Below are 17108 nucleotides of genomic sequence, written 5' to 3'. Positions count from 1 at the left end.
ACTGGAAACACTCTGCTGCAGTGGGTCTCAAACAGGGACCCTCGTCGTTCCTTGAGGGGGTTTCCAAATGGCCCTGTACGGGTGTGTAACTCTGAGAGTGTATACAAAATGTACACTCTCAGAGTTATGGGGGTCCTTGACATTTTAAAGTTTGAGAACCACTGTGCTATATACACTAAATGGAACAGAGCCTTATAATTAACACAAGTGGTAACACCTGTGACGGAAGTATGGAAGAGGCACAATAGAGCCCACCTGGGCGTACTGTATACGTTTAAGTTATATATAGTTAAGTGAGAGGTTGAAGTTAAGTGAAAGGCCATGAAGCCGTCGTGTGCGTTATAAGTTTACCCACCACCAAACAGGTTCATGATGGCCCCCGTGTCCATTTTGGGAGGGGGAGGGGGGCCCGCCGAGAGCATGGGGGCGGGGGAGGAGAACATGTCCGCTGGGGAGGAGGGGGCAAGGGGGAGATGTGGAGTTACAACGTGCACACACACACACACACACACATGTACAGTCGTAAACACACGCCACCACAGCACACAGTTCATGCACTCCCTCCCGCAGCGATTGTATAGATGCCGTGCACGTTCCACATGCTGGACAGAGTGGAAGATGTTGAGTAGGTTTGATAGAGGGGGGGTGTATCCAAGAAAGCACTCTCACTCTGCCTTGATCCTGATCCATGATCAATGCCAACTTGCCATGGACACAGAGAGAGAGAGAGGGAGAGAGGGAGCGAGGGAGAGAGAGAGAGACGGACGTGTACACACACACACAGAGAGACCCACACAGTCACACATCACCGAGACAGATAGAGATTACGAGAGACGCAGAGAAAGACAGAGAGAAGGAGCGATGGAGAGAGACGGAGATATACACACACACACACACACACACACACACAGAGAGAGAGAGAGAGAGAGAGAGAGAGAGAGAAGGGGACAGGGCTGTGGGGGGTATACCTGCTGCAAACAGGTCAGCACTGGGCGTAGTCTCTGCGGTGCAGGTGAAGCTGGCGTCTGGCACCGAGTCAAACATCACTATACTCACACACACACACACACACACACACACACACACACACACACACACACACACACACACACACACACACACACACAGTCACACACACACACACACGCAACAACAATGTGCACGAGCACAGGCACGCGCGTTTGAAATGAAACGCCCACAAAATGCTCAAAATGGTGACCAAGGTTGATTTTGTCCAAAGTCACAGCTGGAATAATCAAAGAGATACAGACAGCCTGCATGAGGCAGGAATCAAAGAGAAAGCCCCTGAACATGTGCAGTGACATTAGTGTGATGAAGCACATGTTGGAAACAAGAAACACCAGAAGAAGAAAGAGCTGGGGAAACGATATAAAAAGAGATGAGATGGAGTCTGGCTAGAGAACATCAAAGGACAGGAGGAGAGGAGAGGAGAGGAGAGGGGAGGAGAGGAGAGGAGAGGAGAGGAGAGGAGAGGAGAGGAGAGGAGAGGAGAGGAGAGGAGAGGAGAGGAGAGGAGAGGAGAGGAGAGGAGAGGAGAGGAGAGGAGAGGAGAGGAGACATAGAAAGGCAGACGCCTCTTCGACTCTGGGGCGTGTGTATCGAGAGAGAGAAGGCAAGCTTTTGCGGAAGCATGAGCGGAAACCGTTTGTTTTTCTTTTCTCATGCCAATAAAGTTCCTTTGGATTGAATTGATCAAAAGTCCCGGAAAAGGACGCGCTGTGATTGGCCAGTATAGTGCACTTCATGAGTGCAGGCAGCGACGGCAGAGTGCCTTCCGTATACTTCCCGCTTGACTTCCTCGTTACACACTGCGATACACACGCCTCCAATCAACTGCAGCGGCCAATGAGGCGCCTCCAATGAACTGCAGCGGCCAATTGAGGCATCTAATCTTTGTATATACGTCTATGGAAGAGAAACCCAGGCGGCAGGCATGGAAGAAGGCGTGGTCTTGTTCGTGACAACATTTACCGCCAAACAGATCTGCGCTGGAGGAGGGGGCGGAGCTGTTAGCGGGGGCGGAGGGCGATGACGACGGCGACGACGAGATGGCGGCGGAGGTGGTGATGGTGTTGGGCGGGAAGAGCGGCGAGGGGGCGGAGCTAAAGCAAAGGGAGTCCAGCCCTCCCCCTCCCACTCCTCCTCCTCCTCCTCCTCCTCCTCCTCCGTCCATTGGCATCATGGAGAACAGGTCCAGACCTCCCGGAGGAGACGCCATGTTGTTGGGAGCGCCGTCCGACGGAGCGAACGGGTCTTAGAGGAGGAGGGAGGAGGGGGGAGGGCGGGGGTTGTTGGGGGAGGGGAGGGGGGCGGGAGGTGATGGAAGGGAGCAATTGGGGGGGATGTTAGACATGAGCGACTATTAACGACACACAAAACAAAAGGGATAAATGGTTCACGGTGATATAACTGTACAACTGGCCCATGGGGGGTTAATGATGATATGTTGATGAGAGGAGAGGAGAGGAGGAGGATGAATTTAAATGTAAAAACAGAGGTCAGGGACGGGTAAAAAAAAACCAGAAGAGAATAGTTGGCGCAAATGTAACTCCCCCACTCCCAGAGTGCCCATGCACGCACTGCAGTCCTAATAGTTAGTCCACGGAAACCAATGGCCTCATCATGATAAGCCCTTGTTCACTCATATGGGACGGAAGAAAAGCATCATTGTCAACTATAGAGGACTTAAACCATCTTCACACAGATCTGAGACCAGCAGTGCCAACTATAGAGGCCCTAAAGTAAACCATCTTCACACAGATCGGAGACCAGCAGTATACCAACTATAGAGGCCCTAAAGTAAACCATCTTCACACAGATCTGAGACCAGCAGTATACCAACTATAGAGGCCCTAAAGTAAACCATCTTCAAACTGATCTGAGACCAGCAGTATACCAACTATAGAGGACCTAAAGTAAACCATCTTCACACAGATCTGAGACCAGCAGTATACCAACTATAGAGGCCCTAAAGTAAACCATCTTCACACAGATCTGAGACCAGCAGTATACCAACTATAGAGGCCCTAAAGTAAACCATCTTCACACAGATCTGAGACCAGCAGTATACCAACTATAGAGGCCCTAAAGTAAACCATCTTCACACAGATCTGAGACCAGCAGTACCAACTATAGAGGCCCTAAAGTAAACCATCTTCACACAGATCTGAGACCAGCAGTATACCAACTATAGAGGCCCTAAAGTAAACCTGCATCTTCACACAGATCTGAGACCAGCAGTCGTGCCAACTATATGCGATGCCCCTGAACCATCTTCAAACAGACCTGAGACCAGCAGTATACCGACTATGATGAGTTAAACCCATCCTCACACTGACCTGAGTTCAGCAGTGTATGAACTGAGAGAGATAAATGGAAAAAGCAGCGTGGAAAATTGCCAGGCACGTTATAGTCGAGTCTTCTTTGACTTTTGTGCCGGCACTTGGTGCTTGGTGCCCCCTCAAGCTTGGTGCCCCCTCAAGCTTGGTGCCCCCTCAAGGTTGGTGCCCCCCCAAGCTTGGTGCCCCCTCAAGCTTGGTGCCCCCCCAAGCTTGGTGCCCCCTCAAGGTTGGTGCCCTGTGCTGCAGCACCATACAGTACAGCCATTTAGCCTGCATTGAGCGAGTGTGCGCAACTGCGCATACACGCAAAATAGCCTTATAGCAACTTACTGATGTTCAAGTGCCCACACACACGCACGCACGCACACACACACACACACACACACGCACACACACACACAAACACACACGCACACACTCACACACGCACACTTTCAGACACCCACCGGCTGCGGCGTCGGTGGCTGTGGTCGGGGTGGAGGCGGCCCCGGCGTCGGCGGCTGCTGCAGCGCCCTCGCTGGCCGGAGCAGGTGTTGCAAACGCGTCTGAGCCCGTTCGCACACGACGCAGCCAGCGTTGTGACACACGCGCGCACACGCAAGATGAGAGAGAGAGAGAGACACAGAGAGAGAGAGAGAGAGACAGAGAGAGAAAGACAGAAAGGGAAAGAAAGAGACAGGAAGAAAAAAACGGAGAGCCAACGAGGAAAAGAGAGAAAGTCAGTGGGGAACAAAGGAGACTATATAGGGCTGTATTTTGCGTGTCTTAAGTACCAGGTCTTATTACCTAACTTGAGTAAACTAAAGACCTGGAGGCGTGATCAATGCCATTTGGCTATTCTGAGTGGCCAAAGAGCATTGGTCACGCCTCCAGGTCTTTAGTTTACTCAAGTTAGGTAATAAGACCTGGTACTTATAAGACACGCAAAATACAGCCCTCTAACTCACTCATGGCCACTAAAACGCCGGGGGGCACTGTTGCTATATTGCCACCAATACTCGGCCGTTTCCGGTCCCCCGAAAATAGCTATAGCGACCGTGTGCTAAAGCTAATGTGATGAATGTCTTTTTAAGAGTCTTGAGAAGCATTACTGTTTTTAAACGGCCGGTAACCGGGATTTAGGTCAATATAACATGGTCGATTTGTTCAATCCGATCGATCTGAGCCGTAATTTCCGAGATAAACGGCTATAAACATCTGCATCCCCAGCACTGTGTGAGCGCCGCCATGGGGTATTTAAAGAAATAGACGTTAATTAAGTCCGTGCGGCCATGGGTGAGTTATAAGCAGGAAAGCATTTGGAAGGAAAATAAATCGGAACAGTCGTGGCTCTTTCATTCTCATCGTACAACTTACAGTATCCCGCGGTCGAACAACATTCACGTCCTTGTCGGGTGCAGGAAACCGTATCTCCATAATTATAATATTTCAACGTTTGATTTTTTATTATAACGGCCTATAAATCAGGGCTCTTCAACATTGGTCAGGCCAGGGACCCTTTAGCTGAGAGACAGATGAAATTGTCTTTCAGACTAAACTTTATCATAGCTTATTTAACTATCAGTATGCTGTGTGTTCCTCTTAACGACCTGAGAGGAGTGGAGTGGTTAATGTTTAACCACTCCACTCCTCAATTTGACCTTTGTCTTTATACGCCAGTCTACGAGCCTTGCGAGCTTGTAGATCTGATATTTTAACTGCAACACACAACGGTTTGGCTTTTGGCCCTTGTAGTATAACTCTTGACAACGCCCCCCTATAGGGGTCCCCGGGACCCCCTGTCGAAGATCCCATGCTGCATTGGATCCATAGGAACACAAGTTATTTCATTTCCTCCATAACAAAAAAAAACAAAAACTAACACGTTGTGGACATGCACGCTAAACGGTTTCCCTATACCCGACCCGGGACGATATACGTATCATAATGATCAAATGCCTTTCAGTAGCCTCGCTGCGCGATACGATGAAACTGTGACTCACAGACATCATGGATTTGAAGCCGTGGGTGCACACACACACACACACACACACACACCCCGTGACGGGGATATATACAACGGATATATAACGGACACTTAAAATGACAACACAGACACAATGCGATGCAGGGCCGGGGGAAAAAAACTCAACACAGCTATATAGCGTCCGTCAGTGTGTGTGTGTGTGTGTGTGTGTGTGTGTGTGTGTGTGTGTGTGTAAAGAAAACCAACAAAAAAAAACCAACAACTACAAACTAAAGAACTGAAAAAGGGGTCAGCAGCGCGTAGGGATCGTCAAGCAAAGCCGAGGCATCGCTTGCGGTTGTGCTTACTGTATAGCAGCGTGAGAACGTTTGATATTACTTTTCACCGAGCTGATGATGGGGAAAAGCATTCGAGTGCTTATCAAACCAGAAAGCGTGAGGAGGAGGAGGAGGAGGAGGAGGAGGGCATGTATACATGTATGCATGTATAGGCTTCACTCACATATTAAAGACAGGGTGCTCTCTCTCGCTGTCGCGGCGGTGGGGGGGGGGGGGGCATTTCCAAAGTCACGTGCAGGTTTTGACGAGACAAGCTTGCTCCATGGATGTCTTCTGCCCTCCTCCCCCCCCCCCCCCCCCAAGCAAGGAGCAATCTTGTCTCGTCAAACCACGTGACTTGACTCCCATTGAAAAAGCATTGCGAGGGCACAGGAGACACCGAGAAGACAGCTGTCTTTCATACGTGACTGAGGCGCCTGACACACTATTGAACTGAAATCACTCTCTCTGTTCCAGGGGGGGGAGGAGAGGTGGGGCAGAGCAGCTCGCAATTCATTTTCAACGAGCGTCACTGGGTTTCACAGAGCAGCTCGGCACACAGCCAGTACGGAGCAGAGCTGCTCTGTGAAACCCGCATGTTGGACTCCCGTTGAAAATGAATTGCGAGCTGCTCCGCCCCTGCACCAGCTCCCTCCGGTCGGAGCAGAGAGAGATATTTCGTTTCAATAGTGTGTGTACACGCCGCCGGGCACAAGGCCTATAAGCAAAATAGCCTACTATACCGTTGTTTTGTTTTAAGAGAAGCGTGAGTGTGCACAACACAAGCATATCTGCAGAGCATTGTTGTGTGGCCACTATACGAGTGTTCCACTGTACAGAATGGACCACTTTGAACCCAGGCATACAGTATATAGTGTCTCTGTTTGAGGCAATTTCGAAAGAAAGAAAGAAAGAAAGAAAGTGTTGACTGTCTCTTCCTCCACTTATAATGATGACGTATACCCAAACAGGGACACCTGCAGCAGGTTGAAAGTGGTTAAGATCATGTGTTTCCATAAATTGTATTGTATTGTATTGTATTGTATTGTTATGCAAAAAAAGGTCACGCTGTTGTTTTCTTCAGAAATGCACAGCCGACATTATTACCCGCGCTTGGCATGAAACAACTTCACAATTTCTGCAAGGATATGCACATTGCACAGTATACTGTCTATACATACTATCAATATATATATATATATATATATATATATATATATGCTGTGTGTATGTATAATATACAGTATGTGTAAAGAAGTATTTGCTTCTCCACTCATCAGTGCAGCATGCAGCAGTGTGTGATGGATCTTATATAGGTTTCCGAGCTCTCCGGAGCAATTCTTCCGGCTCAGAATTCTCCGGAAGCCCCCAGCACAGACCGACCGACCGACTGACTGACCGACTGACTGACCTCCCAACAGGTCCATGTTGGTGGCGGCAGGGGAGGAGGCGGGCACTGGCGCGCTAGTGGGAGGGGCTAGGGAGGCTCCGGGTTCTGCCGCCGTGGCCGCCGCCGCCGCCGCGGGGGCGGGCGCGGCCGCCGCCGCCGCAGGAGAGGGCGCGGGCTCGGCCGCGAGGGTGGGCTCAGCGAGCATGGAGTCGCCCATCATCTCTGAGAGGGTTGGCCGAGGTGTGGGTGTGGGGATGTATGTTCAACAGCCCCCCGGTCAAAATAAATCCACACGAAAATAAAAGACCCCACAAGTAACCGAAATGATATAGAGTGGCCGTTATTGTCGGGAGACAGCAACCAAAAGAAATCCAATCAAATCCAGTGGGAACGTAACCCAAAAAAAAAAAAAAAAAGCAATTGTTTTATTATATTAGACCGTAAAGAATAGAAATGAAAGGGCCCAGAATGAACGTGCCAAACATATAAGCCCCGTTAAGTAACCAACGGAAAATAAATCAAAACAGACCACCCCCCCCCGTATGAACCGAAAACGAACAAATGCCGATGCGAGGGGGAGAGGGGAGACAGCAGAGAGAGACAAAGAGAAAAAGAAAGACAGACACTATACTGAGTCTAGGAACAGAGAGAAGAACAGCACTATGCATGAGACAAACTATGGACTATAAGACATTGAATTTGATTTCCGGGTCACCTTGCTCTCAGCTCCAACCAAAGATTGTGTTGTTGCTGTTGTTTGTTTGCAATGTTTTTGGAGGAAAATGCCCGTTGTGTCGTCGGGTATATACAGGTTCTCAACTGAGGAGGTGATCCGGAAAGTGACTTTTTTTAAGACTCGGACCCGATCGCCCCACAGAGAAGAAACGTGGCCATTGCACGTTTCAGAAAAATCCCAGATGTTAATCAATATACTATGTTAATCGATTGAGTGATCAAATCGATTGACATGTTTGGTCCGCACCTAGAAACGTTTTTCTGGTTCTGGGAACGTCAACAAGCTATAGTCTCTCAGAAACGTACAGTGCCATGTTCTTTTTTTTTTCCTCTCTGGCGGCCGGCCAGGCTGTTAGATTAGACTGGAGCTTCTATACAAAGGCTAAAAACTCACCTGACCCAAGCAGATCTGTGCCCGCCGGAAAAGAAAGAAACAGTTTAATTAATGCTACGTACAATTAACATTACCTCGACTGAAGAGCATGAGGACAATGGCTATATAAGAACAGTGACATTACGACACTTCCCTCTTGTGAACAAAATAAAATGAAAGGGTGAGGGTTTAAATCCAACCTTCTTCTATGCGAGAAGCACGTCGTGAGTAATTAAGAAGGGAACTCACCTCCCCAGTTCGTGGGGGCTGTGGACTGTGCTGATGGACCCGAGGATGACAGAGGGTCCAGGTCCAACAGAGAACTGATGGAGAGGAGAGAGAGAGAGAGAGAGAGAGAGAGGGATGGGGAGAGAGAGAGACATTCAGTCCGGAACACGAATGTATAGCATGGACTCGAAGATGTTTATAAGCCACAGTCAATGACGTCACTCACGACTCCTTGGTATATCTTCTATCGAGTCAACTTTCCCCCGCTGTGACTCAAGGTTATAGATTCATAGGCCAGTCCCTTCTCACGTATCCCGGTGGCAAGTGCGCCGCGAACCGGCACCGTCCGGTACTGTGGTACACGACGTACCAGTGGTTGGGAAACCTCTGGGTTATAGAGCATGAGGTTCCAAACCAGCGCCGGTACACGGGAAGGGAATATATGCCTATATAGTTTTCCCCACGACCCTGAATCTATATAACGGCGTCACCAAGATTTCCCTCTAACAGCGGTGAAAGGTTGACTCGGTCAAATGAAAACGCTATAGGGATTCGTCTCTTCGTCAGCAAGGCGTCACGGACTGTGGTTTATAAACAGGCTTTCGAGTCCGTGTTACTTCTGCGCTGCATGTAGCATAACAGTGACATCGCCGGCGAGTCCTCTGCATCTTCACGCGTGTTCAACGAGCAGCAGCGTGACGACATCAAGGTTATTTTGTCAGTGTCGTGTCATTTGGAACCACAATTCACATTAATAATAGCATTAAGTAACTGTTTAGAACTATATCATTTAGTTGTCTCCTGCTCTGACAAACAGATTCAGGTTCAGGTTTATTTGTCATGTGTATAGATACAGAGTATAAATACAATGACAATTATTTTGCTCAGAGCACTCTCAGTCTTACATACAAAGGACATAAACAAACATCTATAGTGCAAGAAAAAGACAAAAAAAAAACAGAAAAAAAGTGCAAAAAAAAAGATGGAGTTGGGGCAGCTGCAGCTCTGTATGCTAAATAGATCTGGCTTGTTGACAGTGAGCAAATGGCCGAGGTCCTACTGGGCCTTTGTGACCTGGCCATCACCTTATATGGACATGTTGACCACTTTAGACTTCAGGGGGTCTGGCTGGGTAACCTGAGACCACCTTTCCCTTTGTTGTCCCCTGTCGTGTTTGCTATTTAAGACCCAATAAACTGTACTGTAGTGTGTGCCACTCTCCGAGGCCTGAGTATAATAAGTCAACTTAGTCGAGTCTCATGCTCGTTTATGTGCTCTATATAGGGAGAGAAAACAGTCTCTTCTCTTATAGTATACATTTACGATAGTAATAGTATACATTCAGTTCGTTTTATGAACTGTCCGCCCGGGTCCGTGGCAGTAGAAAGGTCCGGAACCCCTATGGGTTAGAGGGTTCTGTACAGTACTCACTCTTCAACCGGGGGCTCGGGGGCAGCGGCGGCGGCGGCGGCGGCAGCACTCTCCCCAGGGGGGGGCTGCAGGGTGGGGACGGCGTTGGAGGATTTGGCGGGGGTGGAGGTCGGAGACACGTTGTTTGTCGGAGAGCCCTGGAAACGCGAGACGGGGGGAGGACACGTCGTTTCAGTGGATGCGGGACAACAAGCCGATTGAGAGACTGATTTAAAAAACAACAACAACAACAACACAGGGAACGAATACTACAGGAAATGACTCGTGAGAAGCGTGCGTGTTGCTCACCTTTGTCGGAGACCTGGAAGAGAAGAGAAGCAAGAGACACAGTCAGTGACTTCATAGAGCCGTGACAGAAGAAGAAAAGAAACATGAGACGTCACATCATGGAACTATATATATATAATATATATAACTATATATAAGTGTCCGCAGAAAACGAAAAAATAAAGAGTTTCTAGACGTCTTCAAATTAAAGGAAATATAGATACCTCATGTGTGACAAAACAAGGTTTATTAATGACTCAATAATAACAAAGAAAAGTCAAATAAAAAACTAGATGACCAAAATAATTGTGTAAATGAGGCTTTACACAAAATAGAACTGAGAAAATAAAACAAACTGAAGTGCAAAAAAAGTATGTATATATATATATATATACACACATACATATACATATACATATATATACATTTCAGATGGGGGCGATCAAATGATCACATATCACCTTTAACAGTACAGTTCACTGGAGGTGAGATTCGGGGGAATACAATCTACTACAACCTCAACAACGTCTAAAAGCTAGATTTAGATCTAAATCTATAGGCAGGTTGACTTCCTAAGACGTTGTATACATGACATGCTCACCCTTCACTGGGGATTCCAGAAAGAAGGTAAAGAAGGGGACGAGAAGAAGAATCGGGTTGAGAAACAGCACGCCAGAGTTTGAAACACAGATGCTGACCGGGGGGGACGACAACGACAAAGCACAACCTGGCAGAGCAAGTCAAACCTTTCTGGGGACAAAGCCGCAGCCTGGCAGAGCCAGTCAAACCTTTCTGGGGACAAAGCCGCAGCCTGGCAGAGCCAGTCAAACCTTTCTGGGGACAAAGCCGCAGCCTGGCAGAGCCAGTCAAACCTTTCTGGGGACAAAGCCGCAGCAACCATGGCAGAGCCAGTCAAACCTTTCCGCAAGGGATCTTTCCAGGTTTGAGTTTGCAAATGAAAGCATGAGAGCATGAGCAATCCTATAGCATATAAGTTCCGGACCAAACCTCCAATCAAAGTGGCATCCATTCAACTATGATTGCTGACCTATAACACCAAAGTTTCAACCCCGCGACACCCAACTTCTACTATAGGCTATACTATCTAAGTAGGTAGTCTAGTAGAAGTTGTGAATTAGCAAACTGGACGTTGAAGGACAGGGCCTATATATAGAACCCTGCAGGGGGCTCCGTTAGGGCTTTAAATGTATATTCAGTGATTTCACTTAATTCAAATATCACTTGTTTTTTTTGTTTTGTTGTGATAATCCTCTCTACTATAGAGTGTGCTGACCATATAAGGAGTTCCTCCCTGTCCCCAGTTAACCCCCTGTCGTTTTTGGCTCTCTATCCTGATTGGATGAAAGGCTTTGCCTCCTAGCCAAAAACGAAACCTACGTTTTTTTTTTAGTGAAATCACTGAATATACCTTTAACCATTATTTATTAGTTGTTTTAAAAAACAAAACAAATCACCCAGAGCACCTGTAACACTGAGAATGCTACTTGAGGGGGGTTCACAATACAACCTCAAAGTAAAATCTAAAATCTAAAATCTATAGCTGGTTGATTTCCTAAGAAGTTGTATACGGTATGCTCACCCTTCACTGGTGATCCCAGCATGAACGTAAAGAAGAGAAGTACAGTGAAAGGTTCAAAGGAAATGGTGGTGAAAAGGGACAGGGTCTTAGTATAGTGCCCTGGGGGACCCCAATAGCGCTTTAACCTTTAAAGGTATAGTGTAATGTAAGTGATATTGTTTGGTTAAATCAATATATTCTGATAGTAATCATTGCTATAGTGTTTGTTCAGTAACAGGGGTCTCCCCCTGTCTCTCAAGCGCTTTAATAATCAGAAAATACATTTCCAGGTATATAGGTGACAAAATGTCAGCCAATCAGGAGAGAGCAGTTATTTATATGAGCTTAAGTTTGTATAGTGTTCCAGGTCCAATTTTTGTCTGCTCATTTCTTCATGTGATCACTTACAATTCCACTTGTTTAATCTGTATCCTCGACTGCGTTCTCTGTCCTGATTGGATAACATTGGTATCCCAGTTTTAGTTTCAGTGTCTGTTTCTGGAAATGCTTTTTCTGTTTAATAAAGAAGCTGGAGAGACATGGAGACTCCTGCTACTGCAACATACATACAGTACACTACTCTATAGCAACGACTACTATCACAATATGGAGCTTTTCAACACTTAGTTTAAGTAAAGAAAATCACCTATACGCTACCTTTAATATCATATTATTTATGTCCCTCAAACGTATTTCTAAAGGTTTGATTCTAAATCACAACTCAGATATATCATATTTTGGTATATATGCCTTTTTTATTTTTATCCCACGATTTTGTAACCCATTTTTCACCCCTGTGTCAATCATCTAATGTGATCCTGGGCTCTACACACCCTCCACCAACCTAGTCCCCATATATGGGGGACATGGGGAGAGCAACGGACTTAGACTCATGCTTTCTCTCTGCCTTATAAAGCTCTTTCAGCTGCAATAAAACATTGTCCTGAGTTGGCAAGTGGTGCTATTTAGCCAGTTTATGCATATTATTTTTTTATCAGCTATACACGCTCACGCCAGCTATACTCTCCGCCCACATCTTTGTTTCAAAATCGGGTATTTGTGGGCATAGAAGAGACGTAGTGGAGCCTTCAGAGCACCTGTAACACTGAGCATGCTACTTGAGGAGGATCCACATCTACAACCTCAAAATAATCTGAAGCTCAAACCACACCAAAGGCAAGGGTCGGGACGAGACAGCTTTTAATGTCCACCACACCAATGCAACTCATTGAGTTGCAATGAGTTTCTTTGGTGTGTTTGACCTTGAAACGGTTTTGTCCCAACTCCAACAAGGAGTCCCTATACCGGGTGTGGTTTGGGCTGAAGATCTACAAATCTATAATTTAAAACTATAGGTTGTTCATGTTTTCCTAAGACCTCCTACGGTATATATATATATGCTCACCCTTCCCTGGTTGATCCCAGAATAAACGTAAAGAGGAGGATGAGAAGAGAGGTGCAGTATAGACGGTTAAAAGGGAAATGGTGGAGAAACAGAAACAACCAGAACAGTTTGGAATACGGATGTTTTTTTTCCCCCCGGCGCGATTACTGTCTGGGACGCTATACGATCATCTAGCAGATCCGTCCACATCCTTGGGACGAAACTGAAGAGAAGCGTGCGTCTATTTCACACCGTCATGGGGGGGGGTGGGGGGGGTGAACACAAGTGGACTTGAACGTGTGAAACGGGGTTGTCTTACCCCTTCTTCCCTCCTCCCTTCACGTCTTCCAGGCCGTTCATATGTGTCTCCAGGGACTCCAGGATGCTGCTGGGGGCCTGAAGACAACCAGTAAAACATCTCAGCCTCTCATCTGCTGCAGGTCGACATGTTACACGACATGACATGGCAAAAACATCTCTGCCGTGTAATGTTTAATACATATACAGCAGACTGGGAAGAACGGCACACAATGTGTTATAGGCATAATAGTCAGTGGTGGGAAGTGGAAAAGGTACTCAAATGTATCAATACTGCAACGTATAAATGGTCCGGAATTCTAAATGTGATTGGTATCTGATTAAATGTGTTGGTATCAAAATGTATATACTTAAAGTGCTAAAAGTAAATAGCGAAAGTAAATATATATATATAAATCTACAGCCTCACAATGTTGTAGATCGGATGTTTTCAAATGGTCAAAATGTATATAGGGTTTACCTTAATGTATGTTTTGTAATAATATTCAATCTGCAACGTTTTGAAAAAAGCAGGCGTTAAAAGTACATTATTTGGATCTGTGTGTGGCCTAGAGGAGTATAGCATCGTATAAGTATAGCATATTGGAAATTGGTAGAAATACCCCAAAATGGTATACTTATACTTAGTACTTAAGTAAATGTATACTTAGCTACTTTCCACCACTGATCTATAGTCAATATGACTGGGACAAAAACATTGCACAATGTGCTCATCAGGAGCAGTTAGCATTTACCAGAGCCTTAGATATAGACAGAGTTACGCAAACTGCAATGGCGGCTCTCCTACATGGACTTCTATTGAGCATGGTGACAACCAACTGGGACAATTAAGTCCTGGACCGGAAGTATACAGGCAGAAATGCATTGGACTCAGGCAACAGCCCAGCTTTAATGATCTTAAATACCTTAATTTTAGATTGTTGTTTAGTAACAACATTAAAGAGACTTTAGTTGTCACTGTACAATACTTTAAAACAGTTGTCATGTTGCACACATGCTTAAAATAGCGCTTGTTTGCGCCGCCCTCGTTGAAAACGATGTATTTCCAACTCCAGCTTGTCTCAGTCCAGGGCTGCATGAACAGCGCTCGAGCGCTCGGTTTCTGCCCCCTCAACGTCGCAACTCTTCTATTAGATATGGCTCTGGCATTTACTAAGGTGAAAGAAATGCAAAATGACCCCCTCTTTCCATGCCGTGTATAGCGGCGTGTACCATACCAGCATTCAAGAGAATTGCCTGTTACCGAACTCTCATTCAGAACTATATATAGTTAGTGACATAACACCTGTTTAACACTTCAACCATCACAGCGAATTTAGAAAGTGATCAAGGAGAAAGTTTTGAAAGCACACACACACACACAGCTGTAATTAGCCCATATACATAACGATGTAAGAGCATGGAGCATGCGCAAAGATCAAACACTCTCATCCCACAGAGGCTGCGGGCACTCCGCCAGGCCACCCCGACACAACAACAGCAACGTTGCTATATGGTTACCGGGTCCTCACGATGCTTAAAGATACAGTCCTCATCGTCCGAGTCCGCTAGATCCGTCACTACGCCCGGATGGAGACACTGAGAGGAACATCGTGTTATATAATGCTGGTCACTATAGTACGCCCGGATGGAGACAACTGAGAGGAACATCGTGTTATATAATGCTGGTCACTATAGTACGCCCGGATGGAGACACTGAGAGGAACATCGTGTTATATAATGCTGGTCACTATAGTACGCCCGGATGGAGACACTGAGAGGAACATCGTGTTATATTATGCTGCTGCAGTGAGAGACATCTGTGTGTGTCTGTGCGTGTGTGTGTGTGTGCGTGCGTGATAGGGGTGGCTGCCGAGGCTCGTGAGTGCACTGTATAATGTTCATTTATGGACCTGTTGTTCCATCCAGCATGATAGAAATAAAGAGAGTGAACTCACGTAGTTGATGTCAGGAATGTCATTTTTGTCGACTCCAATCGTCTGTTGAAGGGGAACAAAACGTCACTGGACAAATAAACGCTCTGAAAGCTGACATCACTCACAACTCTCACAGTGTACAAAGGGAACTCTCACAGTGTACAAATGGAACTCTCACAGTGTACATAGGGAACTCTCACAGTGTACAAAGGGAACTCTCACAGTGTACAAAGGGAACTCTCACAGTGTACAAAGGGAACTCTCACAGTGTACAAAGGGAACTCTCACAGTGTACAAAGGGAACTCTCACAGTGTACAAAGGGAACTCTCACAGTGTACATAGGGAACTCTCACAGTGTACAAAGGGAACTCTCACAGTGTACAAATGGACCCATACGTTCAGGTGCATATAACCACATCCATAGTCATCTCCCTTCAAGTCCCACCCTACCTCAGCCAGCTTCATGAACTCTCCGATCTTTGTGACCCTGGTCAGGAACCGCTTGTAGATCTCCAAGGCCTCCTTGCAGTCTGGTTTCTTCATCTTGAAGTATTTCTCTTTATTAAAACATAAAGAGTTTATAAGGACAAGGACATATACAGTATAGTATACATGATCTAAATTATGATATATACACTAAGATGAAATGGATGCCGAGATTTAATTTGGCTCGATCACCATAGGTTAAATCTTTGTGGACCAGTTGGTTATTTTAATAACAGATCACTGATCATTCTCGCCAGTGGTGGAAGTAGATTTACTCAAATATTGTACTGTATTTCCAACTGACACTACTTTTACTTTCTACTCGTACTATACATCTCAGAATCAAATATTCTACTTTTACTCCACTACAAATTTCTTTTAAACTTTAGCTACTAGTTATAGCCGAAAACTTTAAATGGGACATTCTGCATAATGATTATATTATTTAACTTTTGGTACTTTACGTATACACTTTGATGCCAATACTTTTGTATACTTTTACTCGAGTGCCTTTTGAATTCCGGTCTTGTATTTTGTATGATAGTATTTCTATATTGCAGTATTGATAGGCTATACTATTACAAAATTATAAACTGTGAGCACTTTTCCCACCAGCTATCCACACTTTTCCTGGGCTGTGTGTGCTCCATGCAGTTCCTGTTGATTTCATTGGATATCATTGGTCATCTGACCAGTTTCATTGAGCTTTCATTGGATCAAATCGACAGGAACTGGAGCACACACACACACACAGCCCAGGGAAAAGTGTGCATAGTTCTCGCGCCAATTAAACCACCAAACGGACCTAATAGGTTGATGACGCCGTCGTTGTAGGAAGCGAACAGCTTGACCAGGTCTTTGAAGAGGAGCATGAACGCCGCGTTGATGATGCCATTGTTCAGCTCCTTTGGATGGCACTGGGAGAGAGAGAGAGAGAGAGAAGGAGAAGGAGAGAGAGAGAGAGAGGGGGGGGGGGGGTGTTCATGGCGCTGTTATCAAGAAACTAGTGCAGCGCCGGCTCGGAGACTAAACTATGCCGGAATATGTTTAGCGACTACCTTTTTTTCCACTGATGAAAACTTCCTCAATACTAAATACAAACTAAGCTATGATGACAAAGACTATATATAGCCTGGGGTCCACCTATATGCATATGTAGGCAGCTCCCGGCAGGATCCGCCGGGAGAATCTAGACGCAGCTGTGCGACATGAGACTAATTAATTAGAGCGACAGAGAGAGAGAGAGAGGAGTGTGTGTGTGTGTGTGTGTGTGTGTGTGTGTGCGTCAATTGAACAAAGGTGCAGACGATCAGAAATCAGCAGAGAGTGTCGTCGACGTCCGCTCCGAATTGAAG

The 17108-nt window shown here is 46.1% G+C and overlaps 1 protein-coding gene across 1 annotated transcript in view; it reads right to left on the bottom strand.

The window, feature by feature from the left end:
- Positions 1-17108, bottom strand: part of LOC308334033 (clathrin coat assembly protein AP180-like) — a gene marked incomplete at its 5' end in the record, with an annotated part of 53534 nt that overhangs the window by 12458 nt on the left and 23968 nt on the right. Inside the window, 9 exons of the mRNA XM_080790611.1 lie at positions 3809-3907; positions 7057-7257; positions 8393-8466; positions 9803-9939; positions 10091-10103; positions 13352-13428; positions 15288-15329; positions 15718-15824; positions 16559-16670. Coding sequence (XP_080646737.1) covers positions 3809-3907; positions 7057-7257; positions 8393-8466; positions 9803-9939; positions 10091-10103; positions 13352-13428; positions 15288-15329; positions 15718-15824; positions 16559-16670 — 862 coding nt within the window. The remainder of the gene's footprint in view (positions 1-3808; positions 3908-7056; positions 7258-8392; positions 8467-9802; positions 9940-10090; positions 10104-13351; positions 13429-15287; positions 15330-15717; positions 15825-16558; positions 16671-17108) is intronic.

Source organism: Protomyctophum bolini, assembly GCF_963924005.1.
Source record: "Protomyctophum bolini genome assembly, chromosome: 19".
NCBI classification, from domain to species: Eukaryota; Metazoa; Chordata; class Actinopteri; order Myctophiformes; family Myctophidae; genus Protomyctophum; species Protomyctophum bolini.
This window is presented reverse-complemented; position numbering and strand designations above follow the sequence as displayed.